Source organism: Podarcis tiliguerta, assembly GCF_965153285.1.
Source record: "Podarcis tiliguerta genome assembly, chromosome: 2".
NCBI lineage: Eukaryota > Metazoa > Chordata > Lepidosauria > Squamata > Lacertidae > Podarcis > Podarcis tiliguerta.
Genome location: NC_139535.1, coordinates 7382746 through 7403251, shown reverse-complemented (window position 1 = coordinate 7403251; position 20506 = coordinate 7382746). Strand labels below are relative to the sequence as shown.

The 20506-nt window shown below is 45.2% G+C and overlaps 1 protein-coding gene across 1 annotated transcript; it reads right to left on the bottom strand.

Annotated features, from left to right (window-relative positions):
- Nucleotides 1-10824: 10824 nt before the first annotated feature.
- Nucleotides 10825-18420, bottom strand: LOC310672726 (uncharacterized protein). Its single transcript, XM_083430333.1, has 4 exons — nucleotides 18310-18420; nucleotides 14152-14247; nucleotides 13975-14058; nucleotides 10825-12412 (listed from the first exon to the last, which is right to left on the bottom strand). Exons 2-4 carry the CDS (start codon nucleotides 14218-14220, stop codon nucleotides 11258-11260), a joined length of 1308 nt encoding a protein of 435 aa, XP_083286459.1. The 5' UTR covers nucleotides 14221-14247; nucleotides 18310-18420; the 3' UTR covers nucleotides 10825-11257.
- Nucleotides 18421-20506: the final 2086 nt, after the last annotated feature.

Sequence of the window (20506 nt, the reverse complement as noted above, 5' to 3'; positions counted from 1 at the left end):
CTCATTCCTGGTGTAGTGGTTAAGAGCAGTGGACTCGTAATCTGGGGAACCGGGTTTGCTTCCCTGCTCCTCCACCTGCAGCTGCTGGGTGACCTTGGGCCAGTCTCACTTCTTTGAAGTCTCTCAGCCCCACTCACCTCACAGAGTGTTTGTTGTGGGGGAGGAAGGGAAAGGAGAATGTTAGCCGCTTTGAGACTCCTTCAGGTAGTGATAAAGCGGGATATCAAATCCAAACTCCTATTCTCCTTTCTTTCTTGAACCCTAGAAATATCCTTTGTCCCTTCTGTGCCTCAACATTTTCCCCAGCGCCACCACAGCACAGCGGAGTCCTCCTCCCACCCCTGCTTAATCCCCAGTCGTCTCACTTTCCCCTCTCTGCTTTTCTTCTCCCAAAGTATTGCATTAAAGTTAAGGTTACCCAATGAAAGGTCACAACTGAGCCCCAAAGCAACACGCGCCACAGAGCAAAATACATACAAGCCAGGAGCGGAAACAGGGAACCCCAATTACCTCTTCCAAGGCCTTAGCTACAAATGAAGCCCTTCAGGGAAGGTTGTCATGAAATGACTTCCCTCCTAAATCTCCCCTCTCTCTCCCAGCTGTGCACTTGCTCCACTTAATTTGGGCCAGCTGTTAAATTAACCCCTTAGCCTTTGCAGGGGCTGCTAGATTAAGGCGGAAGTCTTAACCTGCTTACCTGGGGGCAGGCCCTAGGGGACTTTCCTCTGAGTAGATACAGGTAGGATTGCAACCTCAGACTTGGGCCTTGTACACATTGCCATTTACTCCCGTGAGCTCTCACTGCTGGTGTTTGAAGCCACATTAGCCACAGTCTTTAAGTATTCTCTACGTTCTTGGGTAATACCATGGTTTGATTTGTTTCCGCTCAAACCAGCTTCTATCTGATTTGAAACTGAGGTGAAGCTGAGGTGTGTACAGTTCTGAAAGCCATTGCACACAAACAGGTTTTTGGTTAAATGGAGGGTTTCAGGTGCGTGTGTGTTGTCGTTGTTGCAGGAACAGGGGGAAGAACGCAGGGCCACATGCATTTTAAGGCACCATGATACAACTTTAATGGCATCTGCAGAGAAGTCTGGGAGCTGCAGTTTGTTAAGGGTGATGAGAGCTGTTAGGAGTAGCCCCTATTCTCCTCACATAACAACAGTTGTCAGAATGATTTAATGGAAACAACAACAACAACAACATAATTTATTTATACCCCACACCATCTGGCCGGGCCTCCCCAGCCACTCTGGGCTTCTCCCAACAGAATATTAAAAACACGATAAAACATGAGACTTTAAAAACTTCCCTAAACAGGGCTGCCTTCAGATGTCTGAAGTCAGATAGTTGTTTATTTCCTCGACATCTGATGGGAGGGCATTCCACAGGGCGGGCACCACTACTGAGAAAGCCCTCTGCCTGGTTCCCTGTAACTTCACTTCTCGCAGTGAAGGAACAGCCAAAAGTCTCTCGAAGCTGGACCTCAGTGTCTGGGCTGAACGATGAGGGTGGAAATGCTCCTTCAGGTATTCAGGGTTGAGGCTGTTTAGGGCTTTAAAAGTCAGCACCAACACTTTGAGTTGTACTCGGAAACGTTCTGGGAGTCATTGAAGGTCTTTCAGGACCGGTGCTATATGGTCTCTGTGGGACTCTGTGGGAATTATCACTTCCTGAGAGGGATAGGAAGTCTCCTAACAATTCCTGGCAGCCTCAACAAAGCACAGCTCCCAGAATTCTTTGGGGGAAGCCATTTGGGGCTACCTTTGAAGGTAACCCGGAAACTACAACTAATCCCTTAGTCCTTAGCTTCCCACTTAAGTGTTGTCATCAGCATCCCAAAATAGTTAGCTAGCTTGCAAGAGCCACAATTAAGTGATCCTCTTCAGCCTAATGGGTGGGCCTTTCCTCCACATCCGCCCATCTGCCAACTGCCTGGCAGGAGAACAAAAGCCAGACAGTTGCAGAGAAGTGGAGACAGGCTAGAAGCTGGATGCATCGACATGCTTGATGTGTGCTAGATTCTAAACTGTGACTAATGGAGAAGCAAGATCTCTTGGGGTGTTAATGTTGTGTGCTGTCAGGAGCAAGTCTGTCACACTGTGCAGGTTGGAGCTAACTCTTTATTAGCAAGAACAGGATTTGCACAGACTTGAGGGAGGGTCAGACCTGATGAGCACAGCAGCTCATCCCAGGTAGGTCTTGCCTCATGGATCAGAAGTCCATTCCTCCCCAAAGCCGTCTAGGTCCCCTCCTCTCCAGCAATCGGAGACTGCACCTGTGTGAAGTGAACCTCTCCTCCACCCTTTTCATGCCTCTTCTGGTTCTGGAAGACCAGGGGGAAGGGGAGTTTGTCATAGCAAGAGGGGGAGACAACCATGACTCTTCAGCAGCCTAACTCATCTTTGCCTCTTGGTCTTCTTTCTCCTCTGCTCCAGCTTCTGCCTCTGGTTCTGGGCTTCTCTCTGCCCCAGACTCTCCCTGCTCACTAAACCCTGTTGCCTCCTCAGCTTCTGACACCTTTTCCTCCCACTCTTCTTCCTCGGACAACTCATTATTGTCCCACCACACATCCCCAGGCTCTGAGCTTTCTTCCCTTGGGGGTTCCTCAGCTGGTTCCTCCCCCCACTCCTCTGCATCCAACCAGTTCATGACATGCAACCTCCATGGTATGCTCAGGTTGTACATGTGTGTCAGTAAAACCATATATCCTGAAGACACCAGTCTCTGCTGACCTTCATTACAAGGAAACTGAACCAGGGTTAGCACCTGGGACCCCTTGAATCTTACAACAGGTGGTGCAGGGCCGGCCCAGCTATTAGGTAACAGAAGCCCCTGATGCAGTGTCCCATGGGTACTCCATCTGCCCTATCTTCTCTGCTATTGCTGGAGAAGGGCACTGGCATTGGTGCTGATTTCCAGTGAAATCCTACCAAAATCATGTAAGATCATGCTGAGTTTATGAGATCGGTGCCAATGCTGGTGCCATTTCTCTGCTGATGGCGGCTGGGCAGAACTTTCCAGTTTTGCCTCAGGTGGCAAAATGGGATGTGCCACACCTGGGATGGTGTGTAAACCATATAATATTTTGGTCGTCCTAGCTTAGCTCTCTTTCTGCTGGAGGTCTTAATAAAGCGAAAGTGCATCTTCCCTTTCCACCTCAGTCATCCAAACAGAGGGGGAGGGTGCACGAAAATATATTCTCCCTGCTTTTACCCCGAGAAAGGGGCCAACAAGAACAAAAAACAAAAAACCAGCTCCAGAATGAGAGTCAGATCTAGAATAATCTGGAACCCGGGAAAGCTTCCAGTCAGTGTAGGCAGTACTGTAGCCAACAGTCTGGTTCAGGGTAAGGCAGCTTCCCATGGAGCCAAGTGTGTTAAGTTTAACGGTGAATTTTGGATATAATGGAGATGTAAAAGATTTGGATGATTATAAAAGATGCAGGAGGAAATGATTAACAACAGGAGGGGAGGAGGGACGTCCAGGGGATTCTCTGGAATCTTGTCTTTATGTTTGTGATTGTAAAATTTTAATTTGAAAACCAAATAAATAAATTTATTTAGAAGAAGAGGGAAAGAGCCCCTTGCATTTGAAAGGAGCACGTTCCTTACTGCTTAAGGGGGCAAACAGAGAGCAGAAAACAGAAAAAGGCACACACTAAGCTTTATTAGCAACACAACCACCATCAAAAAAGCAGGAACAGCCTATTATTAAGGAGAAGCCAAGAGATTCTGATCCAGGACAACCTCCCCTTCCCCTTCGAGTTGCTAATGACTCCGACTCCCATCAGCCCCAGCTAGCTTTACCAATGATTAGAGAAGATGAGAGTTGTACTCTGTTGTCCAAAACAGTTGTACTCTGTTGTCCAAAACAGAGGGTTCACTGCAGTCATCAAAAGACTCTTCACGATTATCTGAGCATTTAGATCAGGTGCACAGAACATTTGGTGCTCCAGACATTGCTGAACTACAACTCCCAGCAGCCTCAGCAAGCATGAGCCATGGGCCAGGGGTGGTGGGAGTTGTAGTTCAGCAACTCTGAAGGGCTAGCAGTTCCCCCACACTTGATTTAGATGCTTATTTTGTGACGGGAACATCCTGGTGTCTCCTCCCAAGGACGGGGAAGATGGCTGTCCTCAGCTATCTAGCTTCTCCCAAAGACAATTTTCACAAATCGGTCACCCAGAACTAAGCAATTAAAGCTATGCAACTGAAAGAGGACAGTGAGCTCTGCATCAAGCAGTCAGTGAAACGCTTTCCTACGTCCTTCACACAATCACCTTCCTAAGCTAAACAACAACAACAGATCTCCTTTGGTGGGTGTTGGATCCCTCAAGGTCCACCACGTTCTTGGAGCCTGACCACCTTCCATGTGGCTTATGTGGTTCTCCTCCTGTGGGTATTCTCATGATCATGAAACCTCGATTCAGCATCAAAGCTTTCATCACAGTTTAGACATCGGCAGGGTCTCTCCATTGTATGGAATGGCCCATGCGGCTCAAGGTCTAGATGGAGACCTGCTATTCTTGCACACAACAAACATTTACATTCTTTGGTTTTGTCGCGAGTTGTCTGGGGTTCTGTGAGGTTTCTTCCCGCAGTCCGAGGACCTCATTGCCTGGTGAACTTTTTCGTGCAATCCCAGGTTTGATTTGTGATGGAAGCACTTTCCGCATTCATTGCATTTGTAGGGCACGTGAAAGGTCTTGTGTAAGCTTAGGCTTGCAATCCGATAGAAACCCTTCCCGCACTCCGAACATTTATATTGTTTCTCGTTTGTCCTGAGTGACGGCAATTCAGAAGTCTCTCTGCTGTGACTGCCACTTTTTCCGAGTTTTGAGCTTTGAAATTGCTTCCCTTCCCCACAGATTCTCAGATGAGCACCATGACTCCCCGTGTCTGGATCTTCTCGTTCAATGAAGATTCCATCCAGATCAGATACACACTGAGCCCTCTCTTTTCCCAATTTCTCCCTTGCTCCATCCTGATCATGCAAGATCTCTCCTTCCACTTCAACCTCCATTCCTTCTCCCTGAGTCTTCCACTCCAGCATATCATCTGCTGGAAATAAGAGAGAAACTTTATTTTAGAGAGAGCTGGCAAGTTGGATGCTAACCTGCAGAAGGTGCAAATACAAAAGTGTAAAGTGTTTCCTTATGCTTATACTTCTTCCCAACTTCCCTCCTCCACGAGTGAAAAGCATGTTGCAATGAGTTTACTTTTCTTTCAGCCCTAACCATCAACAGGGAAAACACATATTAAATAGCCAGGGAAATTAAGCCAGAATTCTAACAGGACAGAAGGAACAGTGATGGATTGGAAGTAAGGGGAATTTCAGGAGCAGCAAAAGGCAACATAAAATGAGGTTGGCCTTTCGGGCACAAGTGGCCACCTACAGGATAATAATAATAATAATAATAATAATAATAATAATAATAATAATAATTTTTATTTATATCCCACCCTCCCCAGCCAAGGCTGAGCTCAGGGCGGCTAACAAGCAATAATAAAAAACAAGTTGAATGAATACAACTTAAAAACACGATTAAAATACAACATTAAAACATTGAAACATTAAAATATTAAAATGTAGCCTTATCATAGGAGGAGAAAGAAAAAAGAAAAAAGAAAAAGGGGGAGGGACTCAAATTGGCTCCAAGCCAAAGGCCAGGCGGAACAACTGTGTCTTACAGGCCCTGCGGAAAGAAATCAGATCCTGCAGGGCCCTGGTCTCATGAGGCAGAGCGTTCCACCAGGCCGGAGCCAGAGTTGAAAAGGCCCTGGCTCTGGTTGAAGCCAATCTAACTTCCTTAGGGCCTGGGACCACTAGGGTGTTGCTATTTATGGACCTTGAGGCTCTCCATGGGGCATACCGGGAGATAGGAAGATATTACAACCCTGACCCCTTAGCAGCTCTGTGACCCACAAGAACACACGGAAAGGGCCTCACCTGGGGGGAATTCTTCCATCCTGTCCAATCCCACTCCAGATGAAGGACTTGAGGGTTTGTCTTCTTCCATGGCCCTCTTTACAAAAATACTGTTGCAGTGTACAAGATGAGAAGGAATGCCAGTGATCTAGGCTGATGAGTTGAGTCTACGGAAAAGAAGATAGTAAGAAGAACCTAGAACCAGCTTGTTACGGAAATTACGGGGGCGGGGGGAGGGCATCTTTAAAGTTGTTAACAGTTACAAATATCATGCCTGAATGTATCCCTTCGACTTGACAGCTCAGGGAATATACCTAGCTTTATGAATCATATAAAATCAACCCCTTTGCCAGGGTCCTCCATTCCAACACCATTTTGCCCTTGGAAAAAGGACTCTTTCCCTGCCACCTCCCCAAGCTTGAAGACATGTATACACTCCAGGAAATGCTCAGAGGTGACAATTGCTGGGCTCATTGTTCTCCAAGGGAAGCCAAATCTGATCACCAGACTTGCCTCAAGCTCCTGACATGCAAAGGAAGTTCTATTGTACTTTGGGTGGTGGGACTTCAGAGGTGCTAATCTTATACCTGGGTCTTGCCCTGACATGTCTGCTTATGCTAACCTTGTACCAAGGACTTGTCTGGACATGTTTGCCAAGGTTAAACTAGTGTAACCCCTGTCTACCCCTCACCTTTCGTGACATGTCAGTGATGTGGCAATGATGTAGCAATGATGCTGTACAAACTGTATTCTGGGATATGGTGGGAAAGTTTTAAAAGTCCTTGTCACCACATCCTTAATGTTTCAATGTTCAAATTCCTCTTTGAACCTGTTGCGCGATAAACTTTGGTCTACAGCTATTTGCTCCGGTTGGTGGCTGGAGCAGCAAATCAGTCTCTTAAGTTTAAGCCAAGAAAGAGCATTCTCTAAAAGACTGAATATCAATATACATATCAAGACTTTGAGATAAGACCACTGAAGAAGCCCGGTAAACTATCTTGGGAGTGTGCTACCTGCAAGCCCCAGTTAAAGGGCCCCATCGGGGGCAAACAGCGGCCTTTTAAACACGTGGAAAACGCTGGCACCCTGTCTCTACAACTCTACTAGCATCTCTCGGTATTGTGAATATCACCGAACTTACCTTTGGTTGGTATCTCCATGAACTTATCTAATAGACCGAGTGAAGCATTTGAAAAAATCTGTTGAAACCAGACATTATAGGTTCATTTTAGGCTGGGTAGTTCCCAAGTCTTTGTGGCTTTGTTTAATGTTTTGTATTTTTCTCAGAAGGTTGATAAAGTAAGCCTAGCCAGAAAATGTGATGAAAATGATGTATAGATGGTATATTACACCCATTAAGTTAGCAAAAATGTATAAAGTTAGTAATAAATGCTGGAAATGTAAAGAAAAAGAGGGAACATTTTATCACATGTGGTGGGAATGTAAAAAGGTGAAAAGCTTCTGGGAGATGATATATAATGAAATGAAAAAAATGTTGAAATATACGTTTTTAAAGAAACCAGAAGCATTTTTACTGGGCATTGTTGGGAGTGATATAAATAGAAAGGAATATAAGCCCTTCTTATATGCAATAACAGCAGCATGAATATTATTGGCCCAAAAATGGAAGCAAGAAGAATTACTGACGATTGAAGAATGGAGGATGAAGTTAATGGACTATGCAGAGCTAGATAAACTAACAGGAAGGATTCAAAACCGGCGGGACCAGAAATTCATGGAAGACTGGAGTAAATTTATGGACTATCTGAAAAGTATTTGTGAAGATCAGACGACGTTTGTAGGTTTGCAAGAAGTTTTGTGAAGAGTATTATTGGAACTATTGCAAAAATGGATAAGGGGGAGGATGATTTGTTAAGAGATTTAAAGGCAATATAAAGTTAAGAAATGCATAAGAAGTGGTTAAAACAGTGGATCATCAGAGGTGCTGATGGAAGTCTAAAAAGATTGTATAAGTGATAAGCTTTGTGGTACATTTTATAATTTACATGTTAAAATCAATAAAAATTATATAGAGATAGAGATAGAGATAGAGATAGAGAGAGAGAGAGAGAGAGAGAGAGAGAGAGATGATAGAGAGATAGAGTAAGCCTGGCCATCATGCCTACTTACCTCTTCCAAGCTCCTGCCTGCAGATGAAACCCTCGCAAATGAAACAGGTATGAGAGGACTTTCCACCTCCTGAGCCTCCTCTTCCACACAGCTGGGCCTTGGCTCATTTTGAGTGGGGCCAGCTGCGAGTCGTTCCCTTAGCATTTGCAGGAATTGCTGGGAGTGCCTCAAGCATTGCAGGCAGAGCATTGCCGAGCAGGTGTGTAGCTTTAAAGAGAACTGTATTGCCCTCACAGAACTACAATTCTCAGGAGAGAGATGATGGTGATGATTAATTGAATTTATATAATGGCCAATACCCGCAGGTTTAATAGATAGACTGCTAAACCATTCTTTTATTATATATATAATTTTTAAATTATTTTTCAACATATTATTTTCAACAATAATTAACCATACTTTCGTATCTTGTACCATTTTTTTTTACTTCCATTTCTTCCTTCCACTATTACATTTAAATCTCATTAACTAATATCTCTATTCATAGCTGTCAACATTTCCCTTTTTTAAAAAAGGGAAATTCCCTTATTCCAAATAGGATTCCTCGCAAGAAAAGGGAAAAGTTGACAGCTATGTCTCAATTCTTTCTCTACTTCGCAATGTTTCATATATTTCTCCTTACAAAACTTCTTGTAGTCCTACTAGCGTAATTTGTTGATTATAGTTGCTCTTCAAATAATTCATATACTTCTTCAAATCTTCTGTGAATCTCTGGTCCCGCAGGTTTTGAATCCTTCCTGTCATTTTATCTAATTCTGCGTAGTCCATTAATTTTGTCTGCCATTCTTCTTTGGTTGGAATTTCTTCTTGCTTCCATTTCTGGGCTAACAATACACTTGCAGCTGTTGTTGCATATAAAAACAATTTAACATCTTGCCTATTAATATCCTCACCTATAATACCAAGTAAAAATACTTCTGGTTTTTTTTTAAAAAAAATGTATATTTCAACATCTTTTTCATCTCAGACTGCTAAACCATTCCATAATTGGGTGGGGGAGTTCCTAACAGCTCTCAGCACCCTTGAACTACTTTGTCATTTCATGGTGATTTAAATAGTCCTTCCTTGGAGGTTTTTAAGCAGAGTTTGAATGGCCACCTGTCCATCTGCATTGCAGGGGGTTAGACTAGATGACCCTCGGGGTTGCCCCTTCCAACTATGATGCTATGAAAGATACATGGGGAATGTGGTCATGGTTAGAACTCCATCTAAACTTCATGACAGCTTAAACTTTGTTGCAGCTTAATAGGGTGGTGAACTTGCTCAAGCTCATGGGGCGAGTTTCCTGGCTGAGAGGGAATTTGAATTCTTGGTCTACCAGCTCCTGGGCTGATTCTCTAAGCACTAAACCACAGTCTCCACAGTTCTCCCAGGGGGAATAGGGGCTCCTAACCACTCTTGCCACCCATAACAGACTACAGCATCTATGGTTTTTGGTGTGTCTCTTTACTGTAAAAATGGTGTTCACATAGTGCTCCAAAGAGGAACAACACATAAAGGTAAAGGAAAAGGACCCCTGACCATTAGGTCCAGTTGTGACCGACTCTGGGGTTGTGGCGCTCATCTCGCTTTATTGGCCGAGGGAGCTGGCATACAGCTTCCGGGTCATGTGGCCATGACTAAGCCGCTTCTGGTGAACCAGAGCAGCGCACGGAAACGCTGTTTACCTTCTCACTGGAGCGGTACCTATTTATCTACTTGCACTTTGACGTGCTTTTGAACTGCTAGGTTGGCAGGAGCAGGGACCGAGCAACGGGAGCTCACCCCGTCGCGGGGATTCAAACCGCCAACCTTCTGATCGGCAAGTCCTAGGCTCTGTGGTTTTACCCACAGCGCCACCCGCATCCTCAGTGCCACAAATGCAAGCCTGAAGCAGCAGTTCTTTCCTTGCAGCAGTTGGGTGGTTTGCATAACCCAGCCAGGAGGCTCGTGGCACCATTCACAGAACAAAAACTACCGTAGATATTAACATTTTGAAAAGGGGGGGGGGGGGCTGTCAGTCCATGACTTGGCTTTCGAAAAACGGGGGGTTTGCAATACTTGAGTACTAGGGAACCATCGCCCTACAGGAAGTACTAGAAAACTGAATGTAGCAACCCAGGTGCTTTGCCTAATTTATGCTGTGTGGTAATTATCTCACTGCAGGAAGTGAAGTTACAGGGAACCAGGCAGAGGGCCTTCTTGGTAGTGGCACCCACCCTGTGGAACGCCCTCCCACCAGATTTCAAGGAGATAAAGAACCTCACAACTTTTAGAAGACATCTGAAGGCAGCCCTGTATCGGGAAGCTTTTAATGTTTGACCAACTATTGTATTTTAATATTTTGCTGGAAGCTGCCCAGAGTTCCTGGGGAGACCCAGCCAGATGGGTGGGGTATAAATAATAAAATTATCATTATGAGTGTTCTGGGCCATGATATCTTATTCATCACAAAAGGGCCGGGTCTAAAGCATTAAGTTCTTTGGATGGCAGTGAAGTTAAGGAAGCAGTGGAAGAAAGTAATTTACGAGAGGAGGACAAACAATTTAAGGAAGATGAAGTGTGGATGAAGGCGGTACCCCAGACAAACCACCACCAACGGCTGTAAAGGCTTGAGCCGGTGTCAGTCCAGGGAAAATTGCCTTGCAGCATGCTGAGGATTGTAAACCAGAATGATAAAAGCGTAATTTGAAAAACCAAATAAATATTATTTTTTTTAAAAAAAGTAAACTGGACTGATGAATCTGCCTGTTTATTAGGATAAACTTTATTCATAACCACCTTTTAAAAACAAGTAGGACATCTCACAGGCCTTGCCTTTTAAACTTTGCACAAATATATGATTCACATAATCTTCTAGAACCTATGAAATGTACAAGGAACAAGCAGCAGAAGAGACACAAGCTATATCTTGATCGCAGGCGATTTAAGTTAAACCAATCCTTGACCTTTGTACCGATTACTGGACTTCTTCAGAGGAAAAATATATACATTCCCCCCATTGAAAGAGTTCTGGTTTTTTAGAGGTTAGCTTAGGCAGGTGAGGTTGATAAAAGATATTTTTTAAAAAATAAAATATGCTAACCCACCATTCCTCCTCTTTAATTTTAAAACTTGGGCTTCAACAAGGCAACACACTCCCCCCCCCCCAATATAAAGGCTGAAAATCATGTTGCTACATCGGGACTGCCTGGCAGGATCAGATGTGGATGACATCTTAAATACGGCGATGGTGATGTAGAAGTTGCAGCATAAGCAGTAGCGGCAGCAGTACATAGCACCATCTTTGTATATGGTGCCCTACAAAGGACACGCACAGATTCCAGGCTGCCTGTTGTAAGTCAGGTGTGCCTCCATTTATCTGGTCCTGGGGTCTGGTCCTTGATAAGTCAAGAGGACCTCCAAGTATTTGGCCCTGGGGTCTGTACTCTGGAAAGGCAGAAGCTTCTCCAGCTATTGGGTCCTGGGGTCTGGGCCGTGATAAGTCAAGAGGACCTCCAAGGAGTTGGCCCTGGGGTCTGTACTCTGGAACGGCAGGAGCTTCTACAGCTGTTGGGTCCTGGGGTCTGGGCCTTGATAAGTCAAGAGGACCTCCAAAGAGTTGGTCCTGGGCTCTGTACTCTGGAACGGCAGGAGCTTCTACAGCTATTGGGTCCTGGGGTCTGGGCCGCGATATGTCCATGGCCCTCTCACCTATCTGGCCCTCGGATTTGCGCTGCAATGAACCTAGGGCCACCTGGCCCCCCAATCTGCGTTGTGTTAGGTCCAGGGCCCCTGAAGCTCTCTGGGGATTGTGCTGTGATAAGTCCAGCACTGCCCCAGCTCTCTGGCCCCAGGGTGGAAACCGCCAAAAGGCCGGCACCCGGTTCTGACGCCAAGATGGTCTGCACCAAAATCCGGCCTGGTCCCCTTCCTCTTCCTCGGACTCCGATAAGGGCAGGGACTCTTTCTGTACAGGCCTGCTGCGGCAAACCGTCACCCCCCCCAGGGAAAAAATTCCATGGGTTTGGATGCCGGACACCACCCCTTCTCCCGTTTTTGTCCCTCTGTCGGCTTCCTTTCCCCCCTCATAACCATTCTGTGGCCTTTCTTGGTGGCTACTTAGAAACGTCTCCCAGTCCCACTCCATGCCATCACCCCCCAGAATCTGTGGGTGGCTTTCCTCTTGCACAAAGGGACCTGGTCCCGGAAGGAGTTTGATTGATTTTGTGGGAGGCATCAGGCCTCGGCCCAACCCAGGGGACCAGCAAGCAAGACCGTCGCTCTCCGCAGCTTCTGAGCTGTTGTCTTGCTCCTCTTCTTTGTCTTCGGCTTCCCCTTGGGCCTCCTCCGGATGAAGCCGCTTAAGTCCTGTCTTCGGCTGGGCTGGAAGCTAGAAAGTGAGGGGAAAGGGCGATATTATATATATATATATATATATATATATATATATATATATATATATATAATATTTTTATTAGGGTTTTTACATAGAAAAAAAGAAAAGAAAAGAAAAATACAAAAATTCAAGAATACAGAAATACAAAAACAACAACAAAAAAGACAATTAAAAACAATTCCATTTTCATGATATTCCTTGCATTTACTTATTTCCCAGACTTCCCCACACCTCCCCTCACTGTATTCCAGTTCAAATATTTAATCAGCAAATCCCTTCCCTCCATCTTAACTTAATCTTTATCTTAATATCTTAATGTATCTTAATCTTTTCTTAATATCTTAATATATTGAGCCTTTAATTTTACATCTTTTAACCTTCGAATTTTCCATACTCCTTCACCACTTTGTTGCTAATAACCATTTAACCTCAATCCGAAGTCATTCTAACATTCATTAATCTTATAATATTTCTGTAAGTAGTCTTTAAATTTCTTCCAGTCTTCTTCCACCGTCTCTTCTCCCTGGTCTCTGATTCTGCCAGTCATTTTTGCATGGAAAGGGCAATATTATAGAACAGCATCAAATGGGGAATAGAGAGGAGGAGGCTAAGAGATGACAGCAGTTACCAGAGGAAGAAGGGAACGGACCAGGAAGGAGGGATGAAATAAAAGGAGAGTTTTGTAGGAAAGGAGAAGAGGAGGAGAAATTGCAGGAGACTGATAAAAAACAGCACTTTTTTTTTCTAGAAAAAGAGGTGCTGGAACTCGCCACAAAAACCTCCCTCCTTCTCTTAGAAGGGCAACAGTGCCCACCTGAGAGGTGCCAGAACTGAGTTCCAAAGCCCTGATAAAACTACTTTTTTGAGAGGCATGTGGAGGAAGGGAGGGGGAAAAAATATAAAAAGGAAAAGCCTCCCCTGCTTATTAGCCTTTAAGAACAGCAAACTCTGCCGAAAATGGGGAGGGTCACAAGAAGATCGCCAGGTTTCATCTTCTTCCCATCAACTATGGTGGGAATGCCTGCTTGCTACAACTCCAAGGAGAATAATTTCCTCAATGCATTTCATATATAACAGGCACTGCAACAAGGCCTACTACTGTTCTGTCAATTATCATAGAAATCGTAGAACTGCAGAGCTGGAAGAGACCCCACGGTCATCTAGTCCAACCCCCTGCAATGCAGGAATCAGAGCTAATGTCACTGGAAACGAGTTATATGATAACAACAAATTAGAAAGATACTGGCTTGTATAGTTTATACAGTGGTACCTCTGGTTATGTACTTAATTCGTTCTGAATGTCCGTTCTTAACCTGAGGTACCACTTTAGCTAATGGGGCCTCCAGCCGCCGTGTGATTTCTGTTCTCATCCTGAGGTAAAGTTCTTAACCCGAGGTACTACTTCCGGGTTAGCGGAGTCTGTAACCCGAAGCATTTGTAACCCAAAGCGTTTGTAACCCGAGGTACCACTGTATATGTGTTTATCCCGTTTTGTTTGTTTGTTTATAAATCAAGTCTTTTCTTGAAGACAAAAGGGGGCTTTGAACTTGGCTTACTTTTCTGGGTAAGCAATCTTTGGAAGATGCTGAGGGACTCCGCATGGTATCACGCAAGGAACTCACACGCGCCTCCCGTAACACCTGCAACAGGGAAGAAGAGATGTTTTAAGGCAGAGCATTAGGGCCGAACCCCATCTAGCCCTCCACCCCCACAGTAAGAAGTCTTATTGGCACCTGGATGATATCACGGGTCATATTTGGCCACATTCCGGGGTGGGAAAATCTGGGGTTTTGATCCGCCATGGGTTGCCTCAGACAAACAGTGCAGCACTGTGGGAAACGAAAAGAAATGCAAGGGATCAAGACTGGATAGCAGGAAATATAATAATAATAATAATAATAATAATAATAATAATAATAATACCTTTATTGTCAATGTACAACCTGTGTACAATGAAATTAACTAAGCCTCCCTCCTCCCCACCCACAAACACTCAGTCTCATTGATCTCTGTGTGCTTGTTGCACAACACACCAACCCTGAACGTCAGTTGCACTGTATTATTTTCCGTTCAGCAGCCTAACAGCCCATGGATAGAAGCTGTTTTTTAGCCTGTTGGTACGGCTGATTATACTTCTATATCTCCTGCCCGAGGGTAGAAGATTAAAGAGGTGCTGCCTGGGGTGTGAATCATCCCTGAGAATTTTTCTCACTCTCCTAAGGCAATGATCCCTTGCGATGTCATCTAGCAGGTTCACCACCCTCTGTAAAGACTTTCTGTCTGTGGCTGTCAAGCCAACGTACCACACTGTGATACAATATGAGAGGACACTTTCTATTTTCTCAGCTTAGGACAGCTCGTTATATAGTGAATGGAGAGCCCTGTTCAATAATGTTTGTACCATTAAATTGACATATAAACTATGGGACAAGGATAACTGTGACTTTAAAGAGGAATGGGAACCTTTTACACAGTACCTAAAGACGCAACAAAGTGAATTGGACTCTTTGGCAGGTGTTGAATAAACACTCACAAACTTTTTATTGATAATAATTAGTTAGATAAATTAAGGATTTATACAATTCTGTAACATGCATAGAATAGCATTTATAGAGAAACCAGAGATTGGAACTGAGGGAAGTCAGGGGTGGGTTGTTTGTGGGAGGGAGGGGGGGAAATGAGGGGAAAAAATTAAGGATGATATGTTTTAAGATAATATGTTTTGTTGAATTACCTAATAATAATAATAATAATAATAATAATGTTCATAGCATTATTTACTAAGATAGAAACTGCTTGGCTCCGAAAGAGACTTCTAGCCCAGGGGGGACAACCAGTTGCAGGAACTGAGGGAATTGGCGTTTGGTGGCAAGGCTGCCTCTGAACAGAAGAAAGCCATGATGACTAGCAGCTTAGGGACATAAGAAGAACCAGGCAGGATCAGGCCAAAGGCCCAACTTCCAATTTTCAACAGGGACCAAGTTGGCGGCCATCACCTCCCCTCCCCAGCCCCTGAAACAACTATTTAAAACCTTCAAAAAGTAATTAAAACCAAGGGCAAGCAATGCCTGGAGAAACTTGTTTAAACAAAAATGTTTTTAGCAAGTGTTGAAGAGTACAGAGAAGAGCCTGCTAGGTTCCCCTTCAGTTTTATACACATGCTTGTATTAAGGGGGGGGGGCAATCAACTTAAATCAATAAGTATTTAGAACCCTTTATGAAGTTGATATAATTATAAGTTTTTCCTTTTGTCTGCCTGGAATCCCCCAAAATTCAGCTTTACTGGAAAGCTCAATTGGGCCCAGTCCTGGGTGGCACAAAGGGTCAGTGGGTTTGGCTTTTAACCCACCCAAGGACGGCTGTGGGCAGGATTCCTGCACTGCAGGGGGTTGGGCTAGATGACCCTCGGTGTCCCTTGCAACTGTACCAATTCCATGAGAGGTCTCTTCCCTCATCTGTCTCCATCCTGTCTCTCCACCCTTGCCCCTTTTCTCACCTAAAAAGCCAAAAACGTTGTATCTTTCCTCAGAGTTCCTTTTGAGGGCCCTTCCAACTCTTGCAGCCTAATCCACCTCACAGGGTCGTTGTGAGAATTAACTGGGGGCTGGGGCTATGTAGGCCACCTTGGGTGCCTTGGGGACCAAGATGGGATATAAATGAAAGGAAAGTAAATAAAGAATTAAAAAACCCCTTATAAGTATCATAAATTCCCTAAGATGGATGGATCAAAAGAGTGGGGGAAATCTTCAGTCTGAGATGAAAGCTGAACCGCTTTGTAACGTCTCCACCCCCATCGTTCAGCCCGGACACTGAGCTCCAGCCCCCAAGGCCTTCTGGCGTTTCCTTCATTGTGAGAAGTGAGGTTACAGGGAACCAGACAGAGGGCCTTCTCGGTAGTGGCGCCCACCCTGTGGAACGTCCTCCCTTCAGATGTGAAGGAAATAAGCAGCTATCTTCTCTTTAAAAGACATTTGAAGGCAGCCCTGTTTAGGGAAGTTTTTAATATTTAATGCTGTATTGTTTTTAACGCTTGATCGGAAGCCGCCCAGAGTGGCTGGGGAAACTCAGCCAGATGGGTGGGGTATAAATAATAAATTATTATTATAACAAAATGCAGGCAAGTGGAGAAATCCACTTAAGTCTACACCAGATGTGGAGTACCTATGGCCCTGCCAAAGTCCGTCTTCCACTTTATCATCCAGGTTCATTGGCTGTGGCTGATGGGAGTTGGAGAGTCCTGAAACATCCCAAGGGCCATAGGTTCCTGTGCAGTTTCACACACTTCTATTCATGCCCACCCCCAGTTGCTTCTTTCCTTGGGAGAGGAGAGACATTGGTCACACCCACCCTAGCCAATTAAAGCACATGGGCTTCCCCCAAAGGATCCTGGGAACTGCACGAGGAAGGGCTGTAGCTCTGCATGCAGAAGCTCCCTAATGGCGTTTATAGGCTCCCCACCTGAAACTTTGGAGACAAAGCCTTCTAGACAACACTGAGCCTACATGGACCAGTGCTTTGACTCAATATGAGGCAGGCTACTACCTTCCTAGTTTACCCCTCAGAGCTACAGTCCTTGGACCCTTAAAATACAGCTCCCAGGATTCTTTGGGGGAATACATATGTTTTTAATGTTTGGTGTAGGTGGAGCCATTTTTTATTTTTGCCTTGCCCTTGGGATACACCCATACTGGGGTTCGGGAATTGCAAACACTTGTGTGAGTCATGCTCTGGACCCACAGTTTAGGATTCCACTTAATAAGCACAGCACTTCTGGAAACAGAAAATTTGGAATAAGCACAGCACTTCTGGAAACAGAAAATTTTAACAGTGCAGGAAAAGTGAGGGTTTCAAACCTAATCAATGCAGTGGGATGGTGTCGTAATTGAGAAAGGGCCTGCTCCTGCAAACCGTTGAGGTGTGTTGCAATCCCCTTTGATTATAGACAATCACCATCGCTGCCACCACCTTTGTGGTGACAAAGATTTGTCTGCAGCCACAGTCAAAGGCGATTGCAATGCCCTTCTCCGGTTTCCGGGAGATTCCCCAGCACTTTTCAGTGGGCAACTGTGCCTTAAACTATTTGGGAATCTGGTTCCCAAGCCAAAGGGGGGGCACTCCCCCTAAGCCAAGTTGAGAAAATTGTCACATGTTTTGTGAGGGGGCACGTTGGACCCACATTTATTAGACTCCTGCTCCTCTCCAGCCATATCAACCACGCTGCAAAAGTGAGGAAGAGGGATTTAAAAAAAAACTCCACGCAAGGATTTTGCACCCGAATCCGCAGCTGAGAGTGGGATCTACTTTTCCGACCAGGGCTTCTTCTAAAACAAAAGCAGTGAGGCGCCTTGCACGGTCGTTTGACTGCGTCGATGCCCAATTTTCTCTTGCAGCGCGCGCGCGCGCCTCTGTTTTAAAGAATTTGCCTCTGGGAATTTATTCCCCAATGGGATCTTTCAAGCGCACGTGTTTTCTCCAGCCGCCGAGGCTTTAAATCTCTGCCTCGCTTTTGCAACGTGGTTGAACTTTCCGGGGAATCGGTGCGCGTGCCCAAAAAAGCTAGGAAAAGTTGGGACATCAAAACGCCTGGTTAAGGAAACCTGCAAGTGAGATCAGGATACTTCTGCGAGGTGCGCCCTTTGCTTTAGAATCCCCCCTTTTGGCGCAAAAGCAATAAAAATAGGTCTAGCCTTGAATCGCCTGTTAGAAGACCCTCATGCAACTGTTGTTGTACGGAGTCTCCCAAAATATATATAATATAAATATATTCATTTACAAAATATGCAGATTTACGTCTCTGGCTTTATTACAGAAGAGACACACAACCCTCACACCTCCAATTTCTGCTTTTCTCTGGAGGAGCTTACCAAAAAAATCCCCTCTCTTGAACTCACCTAAGGTCTTCCAGCGAGAGGATCCAGAAGCAGCTGCGTCCGTGGGGAAAAAGAGAGACCCGGAAGCGGGAATTTTTAAAAAAGCAGCTGGTTGCGACGTCGTTTCCGGAAGAGGAGCCCCATTGGAACAGAAACCCAACCTGGAGATCTTGTGTTCCTGAAATATACTCAGAGTCGCAAAGTGATTTCATGCTCTTTATTCAGCTCATAGTGGTGAGGAGGAATGAATGAAAGTCCCCTCAAAGTATCTGCTTATATACATTATTTACACAATGGGCAGTACATAACAGTTCCCAAGCTTACTCTCTGGAAGGGGGTTGCTCAATTTCCTCCCAAAAGCTTCCGATTTGAGGAAGGGGGGTTCCTTTAGGATTGGCAAAGGTTGCTGGGAATGGTGGTTCCAACCAACCCCCGCTGTGTTTTGGGTAGGAATTTAGGCATGAAAAAGAAAAAAACAACAGGTGAAAAGTTTTGGGTTGTTTCCCCCACCCCCCAGCAAAGGGGAATCTTCAGCTCTCCCCAGCTCTCTTTGTCCCTAACCCTTGGTTTTAAACCTTTTTGCTTGGATACACCATCAGAAATATCAGGAAGTGCAAATTTTACCCTGTGCAGGAGACTGTTTGTCACACGTGGCGAGTGCAGCTTGGAATGTGGGGAAAGGGTGGTGGAAAGGAATAGGATTGGGGGTTGGATTAGATGACCCTTCCAACCCCACAAGCGCCTGGTTCACAAAGGGGCAACCAAAATGACTGAAGTGGGTGGAGGAACTCCCCTGACTGAGCTGGCAGAGGTGGTCTCTGGCATGGTTTTGTATAACATAGTCATTCAGAGTTTGCCACTGGGCCCTGTGGGGACTTCATGGCTTCCATGGCAATCATTGGGCTTACTCAAATGGTCATTATACCACGCACATCACAACTGGAAGGGCACAACCTTGAATTCAAGATTGGGTTGCTGGAATGCACTCAGGTCTTTATTGAGATAGTTAGTAGTCCATTGAGTAGGTCTGTTTACAATTGTGTAGTAACAGACGTTTAGACAAATTTATGGAGGGGAATGGGACGTGGGGGCGCTGTGGTCTAAATCACAGAGCCTAGGGCTTGCTGATCAGAAAGTTGGTGGTTCGAATCCCCACAACGTGTTGAGCTCCTGATGCTCGGTTCCAGCTCCTGCCCACCTAGCAGTTCGAAAGCATGTCAAAGTGCAAGTAGATAAATAGGTACCGCTCCGGAGGGAAGGTAAATGACATTTCTGTGCGCTGCTCTGGTTTACCAGAAGCGGCTTAGTCGTACTGGCCACATGACCCGGAAGCTGCCTGCGGACAAACGCCGGCTCCCTCGGTCTAAATAGCAAGACGAGTGCGCAACCCCAGAGTCATCTGAAACTGGACCTAACAGTCAGGGGTACCTTTACCTTTGTTGTTGTTTAGTCATTTAGTCGTGTCTGACTCTTCGTGACCCCATGGACGAGAGCACGCCAGGCACTCCTGTCTTCCACTGCCTCCCTCAGTTTGGTCAAACTCATGCTGGTAGCTTTGAGAACACTGTCCAACCATCTCGTCCTCTGTCATCCCCTTCTCCTTGTGCCCTCCATCTTTCCCAACATCAGGGTCTTTTCCAGGGAGTGTTCTCTTCTCTTGAGGTGGCCAAAGTATTGGAGCCTCAGCTTCAGGATCTGTCCTTCCAGTGAGCACTCAGGGCTGATTTCCTTCAGAATGGATAGGTTTGATCTTCTTGCAGTCCATGGGACTCTCAAGAGTCTCCTCCAGCACCATAATTCAAAAGCATCAATTCTTCGGCGATCAGCCTTCTTTATGGTCCAGCTCTCACTTCCATATATCACTACTGGGAAAACCATAGCTTTAACTATATGGACCTTTGTTGGCAAGGTGATGTCTCTATGTGGGACAAGAAGCTACAGTTAGAACTGGATATAGAACAACTGATTGGTTCAAAATTGGGAAAGGAGTCTCTCTGCTTATTTAACTTATATGCAGAATTCATCATGCAAAAGGCTGGGCTGGATGAATCCCAAGCCGGAATTAAGATTGCCGGAAGAAATACCAATAACCTCAGATATGCAGATGACACAACCTTGATGGCAGAAAGTGAGGAGGAATTAACGAACCTTTTAATGAGGGTGAAAGAGGAGAGCGCAAAATATGGTCTGAAGCTCAACATCAAAAAAACTAACATCA